Consider the following 14,081-nt stretch of genomic DNA (forward strand, 5'->3'; position numbering starts at 1 on the left):
CATTTCACACATACTCTTTGATCATCTGTCACTCATCAGACATTTGCATGGTTTACTGTGTGTTACGCTTTGCTTACCCACTCCATGTTGACAAAATGTCTCCCTGTTTCAATTGTCCTGTTATTTTACATTTGTGGAAACACTGGGAATCTATGTCTGTCTGTTCATTCATCATTTGGACAAAAAATGTTTTGATTCATGTTGAATAAAAATATTCTTTTGAATTGTTCTCATTCTTTTAGTGGCCATTTCATTCTTATTGGCTTTATGATTGTGTTTGGCTGTGTATTAATCTGGTAACAGGTTGCACTTTACATTAACTTGAATCCCCTCATTGAGACAATGTTAGATTAAGTATTTTAAGGGGCAGCTTTCATAACGGAACCTTGTCCATCTGCGTCTTCTCTGTTAACAATAAGATACGATTTAAACTATATCCATAGGTATATCTTGAGTAATGTTGCTGAACTCAAAACAGAGATAATTCAAATATGACTTAAATTGCAGGGCTGGCATGAATGGCTGATTTATTGTTACTTTTTTGTGAAGTGCAACCTCATATTTTTTACTAAACGAGTAATGTGATCCATTTTTTTGGTACACACTTGTGGGGTCAACTCTGGCATTGAAAATGAACCAAATGAACACATGTCAATCAAACACGGCACTGTTGCTAGGTAGCAAATACTTTAAGCACATCGAAAGTCAATGGAATTGTATTTTTGTCATGTCATTTTTTTGTCAAGTCTACCATGTCAGGCATTTTGTTCCAGTACATGCTATGTTCTTTATCAGGTGTATTTTGTCATTAGTCACTGTTTTTAGACCATCATTTGCCATATCATCCTGTTTTTTTGTGTTTTTAAATAGGGGCCTTTCTTAATTACATGTGTAAAAATGTTGTCTTGCTTCTGTGAATAATGCTGTTTCTGACTGACTCAAATTTCTCTTTCTGGTTTTTATGTTTTATTTCAAATTATTTCCGTTATATTTTCCGTTTACTTCCTTATTGTTTTCATTTAAATTATTGTTGAAGAAACAACTGATCGAAGCTCGCCGAGAACACAGCCTTCTAGCTACCCTCACAAACCTGTCTTTTCAACGAGATCTTATCAGGCGTGGTCGCCTGTTCCTGTCGCCGTCCCTGGCCAAGCCAAGTCTGGGTTTGGCTCCCTCTCCAGTTCGTCATCCAACACGCCTTCTGCCTCTCCATTAAAGTCTGTCTGGTCCATCAACTCTGCCTCCCCCATCAAGACCAACATCCCAGGATCACCTGCCTCTTCTGTTAAGTCAGTTAGTGACATGGCCTCTCCCATCCGATCATACAGAACCATCTCTTCTCCTATAAAAACTGTAGTCCAGCAATCCCAGTACCAAGTCCAGGTCAGCCCCAGTCCCCTGGCCTCACCATGTAAAAGTGCCCCAGATCCTATGTCTGTGAAAGGACTGGCAGCATTATCTGCTAGGACCTCCCCTATAAATGTCTCTGGAGGAGGGAGCCCTCTTCTTGAGAGAACATCGATAAACATGACCCCGCCAACCTCTCCCAAATCTTCACTGAGTATGTTCAGTTCACCATACAAGACCGTTATGGGGGGCTCTAGTGGCACAGCATCTTCCTCCTCGCCTATAAAGACAGTCCCTGGTCTCTCCTCTGTGCGTTCCTTTGCCGCGGACGTCACTGGACCTGCGAGAAACCTGTTCTCTTCTCTCTCGTCACCACTTAAATCCAACGCCCCTCCAAGTGCTGCAGCTCTGATCAATGGAACTGTGTCGCCTTCACAGTACCGCTCGTCATCCCCGACATCTCTTCTTGCAAGCAGTCTTCAAGAGAGAATACAAGCAACCACCAATGCTGCAACGACAAGTGTCAATGCAGCCTTTGATGAGGTGGAAAAAACATTTAATTCTTGTTCTGCAGGCTATGGCACCTTGAAGTCCTTGTCCTCTTCTCCATCCTCCTCCTTTCAGTCCATTAGATCATCAGCTTCTAATTCACTTTACGCCTCTCTAAGACCCCCTCCTAACACCACCACTGCTGTAACATCCAGTACAATGACTGTCCCGGTGTACTCTGTTATTAATGTGCTGCCAGAGCCCCAGTTTAAAAAGTTACCCGAGGTGTCCAAGTCAGCAGCTGCCCTTCTGTCACCGCGGAAGATTGTGCCCGTGGAGGTGAATGCTCAGATGCAGTCTTCCTTTGCCAGAACTCTCTCCCCAATCAAATCGCCTCATTTTTCTGCTACCCTGAAATCAAACACCACATCACCGCTGTCATCCAGCCAAGAGATTCTGAAGGATGTAGCCGAAATGAAAGAGGACTTGATACGAATGTCAGCCATTTTGCAGACAGACCCAAATTCCACAGCCAATAAAGGATTTCAGTCTGATTCATCAAAAGAGGCTAAGATAGAGGACGAGGAGCCATATAGAATTGTGGAGAAAGTAAAGCAAGATTTGGTAAAAGTGAGCGAAATCCTAACTAAAGATGCAGTGAAGGATGGTAGGGTTTCCCTCGCGAGAGGTTCTTTGGATGACATACATTTTTCTAAAGTACAAGTTGAACAACCACCAAGCAACTGGAGCTACCCGCCAAGATATGAGACTGTGGTTCCTCAGGCCAAATCAAAAACAATACCAGATAGAGATTTCAATCTTTCCAAAGTTGTTGACTACCTTGCCAATGATGTTGGGAGCAGCTCTCTCTCCAAAATGCATGACACAAAACATAAAGGAGATGAGGGCAGGAGAGAAGGAGAGGTCAAGGAGAAGCAGAAACGTGTCCTAAAACCCACGATAGCAGTTCAGGAGCACAAACTCAAAATGCCTCCAACAAACATGCGCTCTTCAGCTTCAGACAAAGAAATCAGTAAAGTAGCAGATGCACTTTTTGGAGCAGACACTGTGCTAGACTCCCCTGATGATATCTCGCATGAACAGGATAAAAGCCCCCTCTCAGACAGTGGCTTTGAGACCCGGAGTGAAAGGACACCATCCGCTCCTCAGAGTGCTGAGGGCATGGGCCCAAAGGCCCTTTTTCAGGATATCCCAGTTCCCCCAGTGATCACTGAGACTAGGACTGAGGTTGTTCATGTCATCAGGAGCTATGAACCCCCAGAGGATAACAAACAACCTGCAATGGAGGATGCACATCCTGTCAGATATATTGATTCAGATTATAAAGGGCACCAAGCTACATCAACTCCAGATCAGAATAAATGCTATTCAATAAAAGTCAGCCCTGATGAGGATCCAATGGGAAAAGGGATGAGGGTGAAGGAGGAGACTCACATCACTACCACCACCAGGATGGTGTACCACAAACCACCTGGCAAAGAAGCAGCATCAGAAAGGTGTGAGGAGACTATGTCGGTGCATGACATAATGAAGGCTTTTCAGTCAGGCAAGGATCCTTCTAGAGAGCTGGCTGGCTTGTTTGAACACAAGTCTGGCAATGAAGAAACATCACAAAGAGTCCTCGAGGACATCAACTCCAAACCCAAGGTTGAAAGAATAATTGAGGTTCATATTGAAAAAGGCAATAAAGCAGAACCAACAGAGGTCATCATCAGAGAGACAAAAAACCATGCGGAGAAGGAAATGTATTACTACCCAGGGAATAGACAGGAAGAGGAGGAGCCTGAGGAGTCACTTCCAGTGTACCTTGACTCCCCCAGAGTGAACACACCCATGTCCCAAGAGGAAGACAGTCGTCCTAGTTCAGCCCAGCTCATGACAGATGACTCTTACAAAACACTAAAGCTACTTAGCCAGCAATCTGTGGAGTACAATGAGGATGATTCATCAGAGCTTAGGGGAGAGTCTTATAATTTTGCAGAGAAAATGCTTCTATCTGAGAAATTTGATCAGTCTCATTCTGACACAGAGGAATATCTGAGAGATAGGTCTCGCTTCCACTCGCCAGACAGAAGCAGTCACAGTGAGGGGAGATCAGCTGGGCCGAGGACAGAGTATGTCTTTAGGTCGTCAAGAAATGTGTTTGACAAATCTGGAAGGATGGCCAATGTTGACGATAACTTCGACAAACTGACCCTTTTGCAGTATTCGTCTGAGCCTGGTAGCCCTAAACAATCAGTTTGGATGCGTGTGTCAGATGACACACAGAGTAAGGAAAGAGAACAGCTTATGTATGAGGACAGAGTCGACAGGACTGTCAAAGAGGCCGAGGAAAAACTCAGTGAGGTGTCTCAATTCTTTCGTGATAAAACGGAACAGCTCAATGATGAGCTCTCATCTCCAGAGAAGAAATCTCGAAGACCAGACTTCAGAGAATCACGATCAGGGCCCAGTTCTACTCACAGCAGTCCAGAAAGGTCAGCTTATAGGAATGGGGGTAGTGGAGAAGAGTGGAGCAGAGAGAGGCTTAGAGACAGGTTCAGCTCCAGTGACAGGAAATGTGCCAGCTTGCCCAGCAGTCCAGAGAGGAGAGTATTACTGCAGTACAGCGATTCAGACCCAAAAAAACAAGGAGACGCTAAATCACAGGGGAGCACAGGTGAAAGCCCTAAGCCTTTTCAAATATCTTCCTCCAAAGTCAGTGCAGTGAGGCTGAAGTTTGAGCAAGAAGCTCAAAGGCAGGATAGGAGTCCTCAGGGTGGCCAAAATTCAAATCCTCCTATCAGGAAACTCCAGGAAAGTAAGCTACCTGTGTATCAGGTGTTCGCTGGTCCAAACATTCCTAAAACCCCAGACAGTCCGGGAAACCAGAGGAAATGTCTAGATAGTGAATCAAATAAGTTCTCACCCAAGCATGAGACAAGTGGAAGAGATCAGGAAGAGAAAAAGCTATTCAAAACGTGGGAGAGCCAAGACTATGGGAGTTATAAACCACAATCTCCCAAACTATCTCAATCTTTAATCCATGATTCTATAAAAGATGGCAATAACAGTGAATCACAAAGACAAGACACCACCAAGAAAATAATCTACACTGAATTTGTTGTCCGAGAAAGTCCAAATAGCAATGACAGCCTAAAAAAAAACTCGGAATCACAAATTCCTGTAAGAAAGCTATCTAATTTTTCTGAAAATCACAAATCCACTACTTTAAAATTAGATGCGTCTGTTGAACAACACGAGAGGGCAGGGTCTCATATACCTACTTTAGCTAGAAATTGGTTAACCAGTAGCTCTGACTCCAACAAGTCTACACATGGATCATCGCTAGGAAAATCCACAGACTCATCAGACGGTAGCCTCTCTAATGTAGTGTGCAACGGTGTTGATAGTGACCAAGCAGATTATTTGGATGAAGTAACTCCTGTAGTTGTCACAGAAGGTTTCAAAGATATTAAACCCTTACCCGTGTACGTTAGCATCCAAGTAGGAAAACAGTATGAGAAAGAAACGGCCTCAGGGCAGCTGGGAACCTACAAAAAGATAGTAAGCCATGAGAGTAGGACAGTGCATGAGACTAGGGGTGCATTTTACACCGTCAAGCAAACGCAGTCTCCATCTCCTCAAGGAGATCCAGAAGATGAAACTCTAGAACAAGTGACTTTCATGGACAGCTCTGGGAAAAGTCCTGTTATCCCTGAGGCCCCCAGCTCGGAGGAAGTGAGTCTGGCCTCAAGAACACCAGATGCTGTGACAGGATTCATGCCTGGAATGCCAAGTCCTATCCCAGAGGACTCTGAGGAGGAAGAAGCGAAGACCTTCATCTACAAGGAGCCCTCAAAGGAAAAATCTAAGCCAGCTTCCTCGGAGAATCAGGGTAGAAAACGGGAGGCAGAGAGACAGAAGACAAAGGAGAAAAGAGTGGCTTATATAGAGTTTCCACCTCCTCCTCCTTTAGAGGCGGAGCAGTCCGACCCTGAGAAAAGGGGCTCATGTGCTTCTTCTGAGGCCGAGACAGAAATGATCGAGGTGAACCTCCAAGAGGAGCATGATAGGCACCTTTTAGCCGAGCCGATCATCAGGGTCCAGCCTCCATCCCCTATTCCCCCTGGCGCAGATAACAGTGACTCCAGTGATGATGAGTCTGTCTTCCATCCCATCCCTGTCAAAAAGTACACCTTCAAAATAAAAGAGGAGGGAGAGAAACACTTGAAACTAAACAATTTAGAGAAAAACAGAAATATCACTGAGTCTGAGATCAATGGTATTGTAAAGGAGGAGGATGCTGACTTTGACCAAAATGGCAATGACCAGTCAGTCACTGACTGCTCCATAGCATCCACTGCTGAGTTCTCCCATGACACAGATGCTACTGAAGTTGACTCTTTAGATGGGTACGACCTTCAGGATGAGGATGACGGACTGAGCGAGGACCCTAGAACATCTAGTCTGTCCAATGATGGAAAACCAGCTGACCGTTCATTTAGTCAGTCCAAGCTTGAAGTGATAGAGGAAGAGAAATGTGAGGAAGGGGGGGATAATGGGAAGACTAAAACCAATACATCCTCAGCCAGTGGAGAAGATGAAAAAGATTATACCCTTGAAGGAAGGCATCCAGATAGGCAGAGCCTTGCAGAAAACTACTTTGGCTACCAACTTGAAGAGGAACTGAATTCAACCTTTAAAACTGTTGCCACCAAAGGCCTGGACTTTGACCCCTGGTCAACCAAAGGGGGTGATAATGATGGCATTTTTGAGTCCAAAACAAAAGATGAGGACCCCAAGCCCTTTGGTTTATCGGTGGAGGACAAATCACAGGCTACAACACCTGACACTACCCCTGCTCGAACACCGACTGATGAGAGCACACCGACTAGTGAGCCTAACCCCTTCCCTTTCCACGAAGGGAAGATGTTTGAGATGACCCGCAGTGGTGCTATTGACATGAGCAAGCGGGACTTTGTTGAAGAGAGACTTCAGTTTTTCCAGATTGGTGAGCATTCCTCTGACCCTAAAACAGGGGAAAAGGGGAGAGGGGGCAAGAACCTGGGGGTAATTTCCTCTCAGTCAGGGGAGAGGGCCACAGTAGATGGTAAGGTTATAGATACTACCACAGACAGCAGCACAACACCAACAACACCAGCAGCAACAACAGCAAAATGCAGCACTGCACAGCCTGGCAGTGACACTGGCTATACCGGTACTGATGCCCCGACCTGTGAAGCCATAGCTGAGACCGCCTCCTCATGCACAATCACAGCCTCTAAGGTTGATCCCAAATTACGCACTCCTATTAAGATGGGCATAGCTGCCTCCATAACTGTGAAAAAAGACTCAGGAGATCTCACCGATTGTAAAGCTGAGATGTCAGAGGGTCAGATGGTGCCTGAATACATCAGTATAGAGGGTCAGTGTGCAGAGAGCCAGTCTAGCAGACACAGTGAGCCCACGTTAGAGAGAAGTGATTTCCCTTCTGAAAACTGCAACAACAACAATAACCTTGAGTCCTCCAGCGTGCAGGCCAACTACATTCAATGTGGTAGCGTGGTGTTTAATTTGCAGTCCTCCTCTGAACCCACTCTTCAAAAAGCTAGCAGGATAGAAACCCTGTGCTGTAGGGATTTAGAAGAGAGGGTGGAAATACACAACATCAGTCAAGCGCAGGAGCAGAGAAGTGAAACCACAAAAGAAAGTGAAGTGAAGCAGCCCAGGTCGAGACTTCCAGTTAAAGCATCAGGGTGGTCATTTCACACGCAGGGAACAGCCATAGGCAAACAGAAGCCCAAACAAGTAGTGACGGTTGAGGTCAGGAAAAGAGGAGAGCCAGCCATAGCCAAAGTGGAACCCAGGTCTAGAATACCAATCAAAGGTGTTAAAAAGAGCAGCCCCACTGCCACAGCTAGCTCACTCATTTCAGTTCGGGTTACTTCACAGCCAACGAGGGCATTGGACACAGGGAGAGCAGCCATAAAATTGCCCTCAAGGCTACCACTGAAGGATAGGCATCAGGTTAGCAATGCCAGAATTGAGGGAGCATGTAGACAGGACAGACAGGAAAACCCTAGTGAGGTTTGTAAGCGCACCATCGAATACTTTAAAGGCATTAGCGGGGAGACGCTAAAGTTGGTGGACCGCCTGTCAGACGAGGAGAAAAAGACGCAGACAGAGCAGTCGGAGGAAGACAGCACCTCCCGGAGCACCTCTCTGTCGGACGCCTCCCAGCCTTCCCAGCCCTCCCAGCCCTCCCGCTCATCCAGGTCTGGTAGAGGTTCGAGGGCTGAGGCCGGGGCCGCGTCCGTAAGGGCAAAGGTGGCGACGACGGACAGGGCCTCCGGCAGTGAGAGGAGCAGGAGGAGTAGGCGGACTGGTGGGAAGGAGGGCAGTCAGGGACTCACAGGGTCTCGAACGCCTCCCATCGCGGAGATCAAGCCTAGTTTGTAAAACTTTCACACTATGTTTAAAATACATCTATATATTTATATATTTCACTTTTTAGTTGCATGACATCGTTGTGATCGTTTAATGGATTGACTGGAATGCCTGTGGCGTGTTTACATATTCTCTTCAGAACAGTAGCTGTCATTAAAATTTATTTTTTTGTCATTGATGTAATGTGTACTGTACTGTCCTTGTTGCAAGATTCTCTTTTCTCTGTTCCCCTCTTCCAACCCTTTTAAAACTCCGTATAGTAGATTGAGCATGCCAGTAGTAGTGACTGGTCCACTGGCACAACCAGTCCCTTTTTTGACAACTCCCTGGTCTGTCTGTCTGTCTGTCTGTCTGTGCGGGGTGGCTACCAAGTTATTGTAGTCATTTGTCCTTACAGAATCTTTCATGCTATCGATTGTCATTTGAACTAACTAGTGTTGACAAAGAACACACAAAAAGCGTCTTCGCATGTTGACATTTTAGATCCTAACATAGAACTTTTCCATCCTAGATTTGTAGAACAATGAGTCGGTTGAGTCATGTTATGCTTTGTTTTGTGTGGTTCTCATGACAGTTACTGCCTGCCTAGAGGATACATACCACAAACAGTCACAGAGCACCACTTACTCTATGAACATATTTAAGTTGCTCATTATGTCTCTAGTGTGAAATATCCTTTTCTTGCCATCCTGGGGAAATAAGTGTACCCATGTTACAGCTATATTACACTAATATGCTGACCATTTTGATATAAATATTTTTCAACACAATCTTGATTGATGTTGTTAATTCTGATGAATGAGTGGCCAGAAAAGGAAAATGATGTACACGTTTATTTCTCTCTTACATTAGGTTATAGGGATGGCAGAATGTAGTGGTATTGATGAGTCATTGTCCTCTATCTTCTCAGGTCCCCAGAGTCCTTGTGAGCGAACAGACTTGCGTATGGCTATCGTTGCAGATCACCTGGGACTCAGTTGGACAGGTGAGAAACATTCTCTATGGCCTCTCTTTTTCTTAGTTCTCTCCTACCTAACTTTCTTTCAAACCCTGTTAGTTACTGCCATCTTCAGGCTAACAGAGTAACTTAAAGAGCTGGGTATCTTATGTTACCTTCTGCAGTCTGTGTTTGCACTGTAAATGTACATTAAAGTTTGAATTGATATATAAGTTGCTACCTTTGTCTCATCACAGAGTTGGCTCGAGAGATGAACTTTACAGTGGACGAGATCAACCACGTCAGACTAGAGAACCCCAACTCTCTGACAGCCCAGAGCTTCATGCTGCTTAAGAAATGGGTCAGTCGGGAAGGAAAAAATGCCACAAGTAAGACTTGTTTTTATACTTTTCTGTCTCCATTTTTCCTCTCTTTGTATCTCTTTCACGTTAGTTTCAGTCTCTTAATTTATGGCTTAAAAGTTCATCACCTTGAGAACACAAACTTCTAATGCTAGTTCATTAATCAGAATGTTTTTTTTCTAAAGCGTCTTGTGTAGTCCAGCCTAGTCAGAGTACCTCCCATGTCTGTCTTTCCGTCTGTACTCCCTCTCTGTTTGTATTTTCTCTCTAACCTGTCATCAGTTCAGACATCCTCAAGCACCAATCCCAGTAAGATGCTTACATTTAGGAACAGGCTTACTGCTACATGTGAATAAGTCGCGTTTTACAAACCATGTTTAACTTTTTTCAGTTGACTAAATTAATTTATTTTATTTGTCTTATTTCTTCTGACAGCGGATGCCTTAACTTCAGTGCTGACCAAAGTCAATCGGATGGATATTGTGACTTTACTGGAGGGCCCAATATTTGACTATGGTAACATTTCAGGCACGAGATGTTTTGCCGATGATAACGCTGTATTCCGGGATCAGGCTGATGGTAAAGTTTAGCTCTGTCTAGCTGACCTCTTACCTCTCCCTGCTACCTTTATTTGTTGTGCCAGTGCATGGATTATGTATGTAGAGTCCTGGTACAAATCTCTAGAGAAGTTGATTTACAGCCAGATTTGGATTTTGTTCTGTACAACTGGCTCCTAATGTTGTCCAAATGCATTCCTAATTTCCACGCTTTACAGATAAGTTAAAATGATTACGATGTCCTACTTTAAATTTCAATCCTTCTTGCTCTTCAATTAATTTAATTCACTAAGTTATAGCCATACTTTTAATGGCGCTTCAACAATTTAATTGGCTTGAATTGGCTTCTGTTTAATTATCCACTATCTAGTTTTATTGAAATCAGGTCTTGCTCAGGTGAATACTACTCTACAAATCACAATTGTGTATCCAGTTGTCACAAATGAGCAATATCCACTATTAAAATCCCATTCTGAGTGCATGCTGCATACTATGTACTTTTATTTTGTTTTCTTTAGTTATGTCTGACGTAGAAATGTTATAACCCTGTAGAATCTGCTTTTCTCTATTGGTTTAGTTTAGTTCTCCTAGTTCTCCTCCAGTTCCTCTGAGCCTTCCTTGGATAGATGAGAGAATCTCTTCCTCTGTGAAACCAGACTGCTGCCTCCTCCTCTTCCTCCTGCCTCCCATCACCTCCCCACAGCAACATCTCCTGCTGATAACAGCACATGACGGCTCTTAACAAATTAAGACTCATGTGTTGCCCCGTCCTCATCCATCCCTCAAATGCCTCTTCATCCTCAAATAACATCATTTATTGTTTTCTTGTGCAAGCATGTTTTATCAATCTTTTATGTTTTCTTTTCCCCTCTTCCGCCAAGTCACTTTTTTTTCTCTCTTTTCTCTTCTGCATACATCTTGTCTCATTCCTTTCCCATAGTTTGTGTGATTATCCCCTTAACTCCCAGAAGCAATCAAGCTGCTTTCATCCTGCATACAACCAGCCCCTTCTTTCCAACACCGACCCCAACCCCCCCACCCACTCCCCTTACACCCAATGCAGCACTTAACTGCCACCACTTTTCGTTCCGCCGGTCTCCGAGTTATGAGTCCTCCATTTCACTCAAAGACTTGGCACCACCAGCTTTATTCAAACTGCCACAATCCAACTTCCTGCCACCTCCTCCCTTATACCTCCCCCTTGCTGACCCTCGTCAATCCCCTGCCTTCCCTTTCTCGCCCCACCCGTCTTCTCCAATCCCCCTCATCACCTCACCTTTACCTCCCTCACCTGGTATTTCCCCGTCACCCACTGCTTCTTCACTTCCGTCTTTCCCGGGCTCTCCCACGTCTTTCCCAACTCCTCTCGCACTCAACGCTCCAAACTGTTCACAAGCTGAACCAAACACCTCCTCTCCCACGTTAACCGGATCTGACCTATCCTGTAATACCACACCCGCTAACCTAACCCTCGTGCCCTCCTCAATCATCCCTAACTTATCTGAACCCCACACCGCACCGGTTCCTCCCATCTCCTCCCCCTCAGGCATGGCCTCACCATCCGTCGCCGTGTCTCCAAGCAAGGAATCTTTCATGAACCAGCTAGCCTCCTCCTCTCGCCCGGTCTCCCCTCTCTCCTTGTCTACTCTACATTCCATCTCTCCCTCTGGGTCCCGTTGTCCTAGCCCCAGTCCTTCTTCCCCTCCCCTGCGCTCCCTGTCCCCCTGTCCTGCTTGCCAGGGTGCTTGTTTACCCTCCATCCCCCCACTTCCACCTCCAACCCCCAATGACCCTTCCACAATGGAAATATTAATTTAGCATGCTCTATCCTTTATCTTGTTCCCTCTTCTCCCTCGTCCCTTCTCACATCTCTCATCTGTCAACTATGTCATGTGAGCATGTAACAGAACATCCTGGCAAATATTAATATTTTACACATCCCACACTACATGATTGATATGGCCTTACGTCACTAATGTGTCCCACTTTCAATGTCTTACCTCACGATAACTGAAAATCAAACAACTATTGATAAACATGATATGGCTTTTATGTTTACTGTCAATTTGAATCTACCTCTTTATATATATTAAATATTATATTTATTTGGTGGATTATTTTCAAACATACATTTCAATGTATTGTATATATTTATTACATTGGATATTAGTTTGTCATACTACATCTCAGTTAGTGGTTGTCTGGATACATGCTTTACACTTCAGCCTCTGTGCCATTGTCCATGGTGTATGTGTTACGGTGTGTGTGTGTGTGTGTGTGTGTGTGGGTTGGTGGGTGTTTTTCGGTGTGTTATATTCCTTTGTGGCATGCTTCGGTGTGTGTATGTCTCTACATTTGTCATCCTGTCACCTACAGATTATCAGAGCATTCTAACGGAGCTGCAGTCCCCAGCCGCACTGCACTCCGACCCCCACTTCTTGGACCCCGAAATCCCCGTCACCCCCAACCCTTCCCTTGCCCACCACCAGCACCACCATTACCCAGAACCAGATACCCCTTTGCCAGCTGACTCCCAGCCTCAGCCCCTGCCCTGGAGCCCGGAGATAGAGCCAGGTAGTGGAGAGCCCGACAGCCCCCCTAGGAGCCCCCCCAGACCCTGTGAGCTCACCCTGTCCGTCCCAGTCTTTGTACTGCCTGATCCTGTTCCTCCCAAGGTCAGAAAGCCCCACATCGCTCTGAACGACCAGCTGCTTTTGAGCGAGGAGGAGGACAGGTCTTGTCAAGAAATGGAGCTGAGCCACAGGCCCAAGTCACAAGCTCACCCTGTGATGTGTGAGTTAGACATTGACATGGCTTACTCCACATCTTCCCCTTCACTCTCATCAGTATCATCAATAACCCCTTCATCACCTGACAGAGCACAGATGAGCGACGGAGGAGTGCAGATGGGTTCTCCCGACGGGACACAGGAAGACATGTGTTTGAAAGGAGGTGAAAAGGAAGTGACAGAGGAAATAGAGAAGGTTGTCGAGATGGTTGCAGCAGAGTTAGCAGAGGGAAATGGATTTGTGGAAAAGTGGGTGGAGCAGGACTTGATCAAAAATGTGGAAAGGAAATGTGAGATGGTAACAAAAGATAGGTCTCCACTGGCAGAGGAGAATAACACTGTGGAATGGGAGGGGGTGTCTGCAGAGGAAGAGAAAGTTGTGATAAATGATGAGGGGGCGGCCTGCGAGGTGGAGGAGGTGAGAGATGTGCAGAATCCATCAGAAGAACAGCAGAATCTGATAGAAAGTGGGCATAGAGTGGAAAAGGGTTGTCCCATAATGGAAGCAGAGGGTACTGATGAAACAGCTGAGATTCAAACTGTAGATGGGGGCAGTGAGGAAAGGGTCTACCAGGGGGACAGAGTGGATGACACAGATGGACAACGGCAGTTTAAAGATGAAGAAGGTTTGTCTGGCAGTCAAAGAGATATTGCTGGGACATCAGATGGGGAACAGGCAGCCGAGGATCAAGTCGTACTTCCCCTCTCCCCTCAGGCCTGGGTTGAGGCACTGGGGGAACTTCAGCCCAGTGAGTCTGAATCCAATGAGGAAGAAGAGGAGGGAGAGAAAGAAATTCGAGAAGAGGCATCTCTGTTGGAAGAGGCGGTGAAAGAAGAAGGCTCAGAGGAGAAGGAGGAGGACAAAGAGATCACCGAGGCCAGTTTTCAGGAGATTCTTGATCAGGTTGAACAGGCAGAAAAAGAAGTGTGTTCACTTTCAGGTTGGCACAGTGATTCATCCAGCGTCAATGTGGAACCACCAACGCCAGGCCGCAGTGTCAGCTCCGACCTGCTCGACAGGCGGGAAAGGTAAACGCATTATACAACCGCTTCAAACGTTATCCCTCACAGAACTGCGGAAAAAATCTTGTCAACCTGAATTTGAAATCTGCTTTTCCTGGTGCATGTTTTCAGAAATCTTCCCTCGAATG

The 14,081-nt window shown here is 45.5% G+C and overlaps 1 protein-coding gene across 2 annotated transcripts in view; it reads left to right on the plus strand.

Moving 5' to 3' along the window:
- Window positions 1–14,081, plus strand: part of LOC311020546 (ankyrin-3-like) — an 88,841-nt gene that overhangs the window by 68,299 nt on the left and 6,461 nt on the right. Inside the window, exons 40-44 of one of the 2 annotated variants that reach the window (XM_084020635.1) lie at window positions 1,037–6,850; window positions 9,197–9,271; window positions 9,481–9,612; window positions 10,021–10,164; window positions 11,083–12,455. In XM_084020635.1, the coding sequence (XP_083876761.1) occupies window positions 1,037–6,850; window positions 9,197–9,271; window positions 9,481–9,612; window positions 10,021–10,164; window positions 11,083–11,960 (7,043 nt within the window). In that variant the 3' untranslated portion in view covers window positions 11,961–12,455. Of the gene's footprint in view, window positions 1–1,036; window positions 8,291–9,196; window positions 9,272–9,480; window positions 9,613–10,020; window positions 10,165–11,082; window positions 12,456–12,518; window positions 13,960–14,081 lie in introns of those variants that run through there. The other variant, XM_084020634.1, reaches the window with a different exon arrangement.

The sequence above is a fragment of the Eutrigla gurnardus genome, assembly GCF_963514095.1.
Source record: "Eutrigla gurnardus genome assembly, chromosome: 11".
Classification (NCBI taxonomy): domain Eukaryota; kingdom Metazoa; phylum Chordata; class Actinopteri; order Perciformes; family Triglidae; genus Eutrigla; species Eutrigla gurnardus.